General features: G+C 42.2%; 1 protein-coding gene across 1 annotated transcript; it reads left to right on the top strand.

Annotated features, from left to right (window-relative positions):
* The first annotated feature begins 748 nt into the window (after nucleotides 1–748).
* Nucleotides 749–6,499, top strand: LOC119304377 (DNA (cytosine-5)-methyltransferase DRM2-like). Its single transcript, XM_037581560.1, has 8 exons — nucleotides 749–877; nucleotides 2,306–2,422; nucleotides 2,523–2,631; nucleotides 2,708–2,754; nucleotides 2,856–3,011; nucleotides 4,590–4,689; nucleotides 4,780–4,871; nucleotides 4,964–6,499. The coding sequence occupies exons 1-8, from the start codon at nucleotides 872–874 to the stop codon at nucleotides 6,146–6,148; spliced, it is 1,812 nt and encodes a 603-aa protein (XP_037437457.1). The 5' UTR covers nucleotides 749–871; the 3' UTR covers nucleotides 6,149–6,499.
* The last annotated feature ends 1,870 nt before the right edge of the window (nucleotides 6,500–8,369 follow it).

Raw genomic sequence — 8,369 nt, 5'->3', positions numbered from 1 at the left:
TTAAAAAGTGACTCAACTGTCTCACCTCACATTGACTTACCAAATAAAATAATACTTTTTGATAAGTCAATAAATGCTTACCAAATAAAATTATACTTTTGCACAATCGCATTGATATAGACATGCAATTATTTAGTATTATGTATAAATGAAGACTATTAAAATTAATGATACTTCCTTTGTTTCTAAATATAAGACCTTTTATAGATTTTAATATGCACTAAGTATAGAGCAAAATGAGTGAATCTACACTCTAAAATATGTCTATATACATCTGCATGTATGTAGTCCATATAAAATGTCTAAAATGACTTATATTTAGAAACAAAGAAAGTAGTAAATATCACATTAATTATGATATTAATTATCATGCCAGGACCGGTCAAAGCTATCAAACAGCCTGACACCAACCCTAACTAGCGTCGTTATTGCAATCGCCAATACACCTCCCTAGTTCCCATCTTCTTTTTTCTCTCCCTCTTTATTGGGATGTGCGTTGCGCACAAAACTGTGTGGCCAGTTTTGTGTGCGGCCGCACATCCCATAGAATCAGAGGAAGCACCCCACCAGGGCCCACACGTCGGAGACACATTCCCGCCCGCGTGTGCCCCTTCTCTTCTACAAAACCACGCGCCCGCATACACGCCGCGGCAGAGCAGCGGAGCAGCAGCACACTCGGCCGCAGTCGCGTCCCCTCCTCCTCCTCGTCCGGGCCAGCGAGGGCCGGACCAGCCCGCCGCCGCTCACCGTCGCGATCCGCTCCTCCTCGGCCGCCTCTGCCCCCGCTCCTCCTCGAGCTCTCGTCCTCCTCTTCCTCCTCCTGGCGGCAGGGAGAAAGACAGCGGGGGCGCCTCTTCTTCCGGCACCAACAATGGCGGTGGGCTCCCTCTCCTTCCTCACCTCCTTTTCGTTTTCACAGCCTCTCCGATTCCAAGTTTTTCCGAGGAATCATGGATAATCTGCTGTGCGGGGATTGTGTTCCGCAGAATCTTCGGCGATTACCCTGCACCGCGTCCGTACGAGGAATTTCCACTTACTGGAAACTCCGGGAAGATTCTTTTTCCCCTGCCGCTCTCCGTTCCGATGCAGGGGCAAACTCTCGTGTTTGTTCAAGAAAGATGCGTGTGATTTAGTTTTGCATATGAGGGTTTTGGGGGTTTTCTCGCTCGCTTAAAAAATGGTTTTTTTCCCCAACTTGCTGGATGCGTTACAGACACTAGAATGGGATGCAGTCAACTTGTTGATTTTAGCAGTCACCGGATTTTATGTTGCATAGATAGCGTGGGATTTGTCACCTCCTCTCCGTTTCTCATAGTGTGGGATCAGTTTTAGTAGTTGTCATTGTCTGCATTTACCTGTCAGATTGTCAAAATACAGAGCTGTATAGCAGAATCTCATCTGAATCCTTTTTCTTAACTTCCTTTTGATCTAATATATATGTTTTCTTTAATTTTACTGGATGTATTCTGGACCGCAGAGCAATGAGAATGCTGATTCCGTGATGCGCATTTTTACTGTCGCATTGTACTTCATTTCATATGCTGTTCATGTCGACATGTTGGCTCTCCCTGTGGTCAGACATGGCTTTAACAAGTCAGACACATTGACTCTCTTGTGACCACGCATCATGTTGCATTGGCTGTTAACCACTCAACCTGTTTGTCTTTCTCTGCATTTTCTTATATTGTTCGTGTATTAGGATGGCGCCGAATAAGATGCTTGCAGTAGTTTGTCAATTTGGTAAAAGCATCATCAAATGGTACTGCAGCAGTGCTTGTTTAGTTAATCTTACTCTAGGCATGATAATGAGCAACCCTGGTCAATCTGCTTTCCTTTTTTAGATTTACCTACTTGATCGCTTTAGTTTACTCTCATAAAGTCTCTTTAGCCCTGATATGCATGTCGTGTCCTACTTCCCAGTGATCTATCCTTCCTAGTATCTGAAACATAACATACTTCAGTTAGTTAGGCATCCCCAAAACTACAAATCAAACTGTTTCAAATTGAGCTGATGTATATTCTCCGGGCATTAGCTGAATTTCTTCTCGTGACAGTGGTCTAGGGGAGTTTGTTCAATAAAAAAAGGGTTTTCCCTTCTTCCTTTTCGATGCATTCTAAACTCTAGAGTCAAATGCAGCTATACTGACTTCATGCTGGAGATTTTAACTGCGATGTCTTGTGGCTGTTGTGGACTTGTGGCATAATAAAATTATTATTATTCTCTCGCATCATTTTTTTCTCTATAATTGCTTTTCTGGTGGTTTGCTTTCAATATTAATCGAGTTGTGCTTAACTCATGTCACAGGGCTGGACCAGTGATAGTGATGACAGTGATAAGTTTGAGTGGGACAATGATGGTGTGGCTGAGCCCTCATCGGCTCCGGCTATGAGGAACTTCGATTCTCCTGGCCCATCCACGCTTGTAAGCCATATATAATTTTTTGTATTTCAGCACAAGTGCTATCCATGATTTGTTATAATTATGATCATGGTCTGATATTTGTTCGTGTAACTGTGCAAAGGGTTCTAATGAGTGGATCAACGGGGAAGTGTTGCCTACTTCTTTGATCGAGCGATATGTGGTAATGGGCTTCCCCAAAGAGATGGTCATGAAGAGTATTAAGGAGATTGGTAATATAAAAGTAATCATTTCCATTTTATTTAGTTGTTTGTGTTTGTACCATTTGTTAACACCTTTTGATTTCAGGACATAGTGATGCAGATGCACTGCTCGAGCTACTGCTCACATATAAGGTATTTGACTATTTATCCATGTGCTTTATTACCGAATTTATTCTATAGTGCTCTTGATTCATGGCAAGGATTGTTTATTCCAATTGAGATGTGAAATGCAGGCACTAGATGACGATGATGCAGGGGGTAATAATCACTCTACTTCTGGCTGCATCCTCCCTGTTGTTGAAGATGACGATGATCTTGATTTTGAGAACTGGGATGGCGATGATGATGCTGGTGGTAGAGAGTCAAGCTCTGATGATTCTGGTTATGAGGTAGATGATTACTTATCTTCAGTTCAGTAGCCAAGAATTCTTTGATCATATGCTGATATATGTGAAATCTTTGCCATGCACACCTTGAACACCCCTGTTACTTACTGTTTTGAGATTTCATCAGTGTAGTTTGAGCACTTCATTTTTTTTACATAGAATTTTCACCATGTTACAATTTTATCATTTTAACAGCGTAATATAAGGAGTGAGTTGAATAACATTAGACAATATCTCCCGCGTAGTGTATTATTGTTCTGCTTGTGTGTGATTTTCATGATCTGAAAATTTATTTTTGTTAGACACCACTCGTTTTCTCTTCGGTTCTTATGCATTTGAGTATTATTAACAAGGCTTGCGACTTGTGGAGTTATGTTGGTACAAGAAAATTATATTACAGGCGCTTTAACATGCAGAAATCCAAATTCATGTACCGGTTATGGTTTTTGATACATTTTGTAGTCCAAGATATAGTATACAATCATACTGAGCTCAGAAGAGTTTGGAAGAAATAGAAGCTAAACTTGAATGCTGAACACTGACCTAAATAATTCAATCCTGCACTGTTGTAAAGTTTTTGCTGCAACCCAGCTCATCACTTCTCCATAAAGGAGTGTTGAGAACTAGCATGCAGGTTAGGACGAACAAGCTCTTCAAGAATTAAATGGCATAGCTCAAGATTCTTCTTTTGACTTTCAGCTACGCAAAATGATCATAATACTGGAGAAGAGCATCACTTACCATATTAGTTCCATCAAACTGCTCTCCAAGACTTTTACCTGTTAGAGCTTAGGAAAATTAGGGATTCAATCCATTACTGTTCAGCTAGAAATGCATACACAAAGTAACTAGTTTAGAAATCTCATAATGTTATATATGATGTGATAGTCGATTTTTGTATTAGTTATACAAATAAAATTATGAAGATAATTATTGTATGGTTTAAACCTGTTCATGGCAAGATATATGTAAAGACTAAAAACAGCAAGTAGGGAAACAGTATGGAGTGTCTGATATGTACTACACCTGCTCAGCAAAAAAATATCGTGATTGCTAGCGAAGCGATGAATCTGAAATAGGATGGGATGTGAATATCATCATCTTCTCCTGAAGATGCACGCATTTGCCTCACCATCCATCCATCAGTATTTAAAGTTCTGTCACGAAAGCAGCATGGAGTGACCAGATGATTGTGTTTCACCATTGCTATGCATCCAGCACAACCTGCACAACTTTACCTGTACGTTTGGTTTATTCCAGTCCATCACAACCGGTACTTCATATTGCTACTTGCTACTGTATTAATGTCATTCTCAAACAGCACCTTAGGAAGTTGAGTTCCTAAATTATTTCGTTAATTTATTTTTTTTGTCAGTTTTGTTCGCTTATTTCTTGGGTAGTTTGTGCTATTCATCTCTTGACCACTGATTATCATAGGCCCCCTTCTTTTCTCTGGCCATATACATGTCACTTCATGGTTGTATTTTCCTATCAGCAGCCACTTAGTTTGGCATTAAGAAATCAGTGAGATACATATATCAAGTATTTTCTAATCTCGGTTTTCGTGGTACTTTTGTGCAGGATTTTCTGCGAGAGATGTCAGAGAGGGATGAGAAGATCAAGTCATTGGTAAACATGGGCTTTTCTGAAGATGAAGCAAATGAGGCTATTATAAGATGTGGTATGCCTCTTTTTGAAATTGTTGCCTTGATGGTCATTCTTTCAAGGAAAGAGCACCTTATTATATATATTTCTGTTTAAATTCTCCTAGGTGTGGATGCTGATATCTGTGTATTAGTTGATTCGGTTAGTGCATCTCGGGTCGCAGAAGATTGTCATTCCAGAAACTTATCTGACCATCAGGTACCGTGTGGTTTGACGTACACTGGAATAAGAAGCCACTTTCGCTCTTCTAATTTGATGTAAGGACACTACAATTTGTGTACATTTGGCAGGTTACTGACAGATGCTTCAATTCCTTTGGAGGCAGAAAGAAAGCAAGATTGATGGAAGAGAGCAGGAAAAAGAGGAAGAGGTATGGGGGTGGAGGACAAGGCAATCGACCTTCCTTGGATGGCAGCGATGAGGATTCAATGCCTCTACCAAATCCAATGGTTGGATTTAACCTGCCTGGTTACAGTGGACCATCAGTGACCCGAATGCTTTCTAAACTAGATACCGGACCACCTTTTTTCTATTACGAAAATGTGGCCCGAGCTCCAAAAGGTGAATGGGCGAAAATTTCAAGAAATCTGTTTGACATTCAGCCAGAGTTTGTGGACTCTCTTCATCTGTGTGCAGCTGCAAGGAAAAGGGGTTACATCCACAATTTGCCAATTGAGAACAGATCGCCTCTTCTTCCTCTGCCCCCAAAGACAATATTTGAGGCATTTCCTCATTACAAGAAGTGGTGGCCTTCCTGGGACACGAGAACACATCTCAATTGCTTACAAACATGTGTAGCAAGTGCAAAGCTGACAGACCGGATCCAGCGTGCTCTTGTAAGCTCAAGCAATCCGCCGACAAAAAGTGTTCAAAAATATGTCATGGACGAGTGCAAAAAATGGAATCTTGTCTGGGTTGGGAAAAACAAGGTTGCCCCATTGGAGCCTGATGAGATGGAATATATACTTGGTTTCCCAAGGGACCACACAAGGGGGGTTGGCAAGACACAGCGATACAAGTCTCTCGGCAACTCATTTCAAGTTGATACAGTTGCTTACCACTTGTCAGTGCTGAGGCGCATGTTTCCCAATGGTGTTCGTGTACTGTCCTTATTCACCGGTATTGGAGGAGGAGAGGTAGCTCTGCACAAGCTTGGGATCCACATGAGGGTAGTGGTTTCGGTTGAGATAGGTGAAGCTAGTAAGAAGATTTTCAAAAGTTGGTGGGATCAGACCCAGACAGGCACATTGATTGAGATTACTGATGTGAAATCTCTCACAAATGATAGAGTTGCATCATTTATTAGTCAATTTGGTGGCTTTGACTTGGTGATTGGGGGCAGCCCATGTAACAATCTTGCCGGAAGCAACCGACACCACCGTGATGGCTTGGAGGGCAAGCACTCAGCTTTGTTTTATGACTATGTCAGAATCTTGAATTTCATCAAGTCGGCCATGGCAGGACGTAGGATGTAGCCTAACCATTGTACTACCTATGTTATCGTTTAATGCTTATATCTAGGAGCTGTGACTTATCTGTGTTTAAACATTGAATTGACGTGGAGGATTTATTTTGGAGAAAGATCACATTAACATTTAGCCATATGGTTTATTGTTGCTAACTAATTTAGAGCCTGTTCATCTTTATTTGAAAAAATACCATTGCAGCCCCCAATTTATTGTTTTGCTAGTGCCCTCAATGGGGAACAAGGTTTAAATTTAAGGACATTATCACTATCTGTGCACCCTCATCTGTGTTTAAACATTGTTGCATGTCTGCAGCAGTTATTGTCTTGCAGGGAAAAGGTCGAATCCCTGGAGGAAGTGAAGTAATTTCCTTGTGCCATCTGTGAGCTTCTTTAGTTTCTTACCATGTATTCCCTTTCAGTTATTAGAGTAAAAAACAAAATACTTCTCTTGCTAGCAGAGCCAATACAAGCTAGCAGTTACCAATAGAAGCTCGGGTATCAAGGATATATGTATCTTTTCTGCATCCCTGGGCAGAAGGCTATCACCTTGCAGGTTTGTCTCGAATCTATGGCAAATGGCGGTTCCTTCTTTTTTACTGTCGCTGTGTAGTTTGTTTTATCACTATCTCTCTTCAAGTCTCATCGTTATATCTGAATCCAGCATGACGACCGACAGTGTTGTTCTTCAGTCTAATTTAGCGATAGTCATCTGAACTTTCAAATCTACAACACTTGCGACTAAAGCTACTGTCCCTTTATTATTCGATGAGTTTAGCAGTGAAATATGTTGTTTGGTATATAATCTTGTTGTTAGCCTGTTTGCAAATTCGATAAAGTGCATGGAGCTTGTAGTGTAGTGCTGCTTGGATATGTTGTCACAACTCACAACACGAGTATGCGTAGCTGATCTGCTTGTGCCTCTGCCCCCTGCCCATTTGCTCTAGCTGACAGCAAGAATAATGAATAGCAAGCACTATGCCTGATTGTGTCCTGAATGCCTAATCAAGCTCCATCTGAATATAATTTCATTGTGTTTGACTTGTTAAATCGATGCAGAGAGATGCCTGGAGTTCCATTGCACTACAGGCAATCTCTCTCTTGGGTATGACGAAAATGGGTCTCTTTTGCTTCTGCCGTCACATTGCTCAGTAAGTTGGATCATTCTTACCCAACGAAAATAGATAATTTATACCTTCAGCTCAGAACCTATTGCGGTTACTTTTCTGGAACTCTGAGAACAATTGCTCTGAATTTTGTTCATTCAGTCATGACATCAGTTCAGTAACCGTATTGCTCCGAAACTGGGTGATGATGATTAGTATCTAAGAACTAAGATCGGGAGACACTATGCTCTACCCATTACTTTAGCTGACAGCAAGAACTTACAGCAGGCACATTATGCTCGATTGTGTTGCGGACGTCTAATCAAGCTCCATCTCAATGTTCTTTCTTTGTGTTGGCCTTGTGGGATGCAGATGCGGGCATCCGAGTTTCATCCGATCGCGGAGAGATGCCTCGAGCTGCACCTGGTTCGTCGTCAACCCTGTCCCCGTGGGCAACCAGCTGATGTAGACCTCTGAGCCGTGGTGCTCTGAACCTGAACCTTAACCTGGGCCTGGACTGGATCGGTCTGTATATTTTTGAGTTGTTCAAGGTAAGAGATGCTGAAACGGAACCTCCGTCAGTCAGTGTGCTTACAGGGCTTGGTTTCTGTAGATCTTGAATCGGCAGTGGAAGATGACATTATCCCTCTCTTTCGGAGGGGCGAGGTAATGTAGTCTACACATTTCGGAGGGGCGGACAGCAAGTGCTATGCTTGATTGTGTCGCGGCCCAATATTACTTCTGTGTGTCGCCTTGTGAGATGCAGGTGTGGGTGTCCAAGTTTCATCCGGCCACGGAGAGATGATGTCTCGAGCTGCATTTCGCCGTTGACCCCTGATGTGGGCAAGGAGCTAATGTAGTGTAGGTAGATCCTGGGCCGTGGTGCTCTGAACCTGAATCTGAACTGGGTGGGTGGGTCTCAGAGGAGGGGATGCTGAACCTGAACCATTGTCAGTGTGTTTGGCCTGTGTGTTGAGCGTTCTTTGCCTGTCCACTACCGAGCTTCACTCACCGACTGCCAGATGAGCCAACGGTTGCAAGGATCTGAATCTGAACTGGGTGGGTGGGTCTCAGAGAAGGGGATGCTGAACCTGAACCATCGTCAGTGTGTTTGGCCTGTGTGTT

The sequence above is a fragment of the Triticum dicoccoides genome, chromosome 5A (genome assembly GCF_002162155.2).
Source record: "Triticum dicoccoides isolate Atlit2015 ecotype Zavitan chromosome 5A, WEW_v2.0, whole genome shotgun sequence".
In the NCBI taxonomy this organism is placed as follows: domain Eukaryota; kingdom Viridiplantae; phylum Streptophyta; class Magnoliopsida; order Poales; family Poaceae; genus Triticum; species Triticum dicoccoides.
Note: the sequence above shows the minus strand (reverse complement) of the source record. Positions and strands in the feature narration are given on the sequence as shown.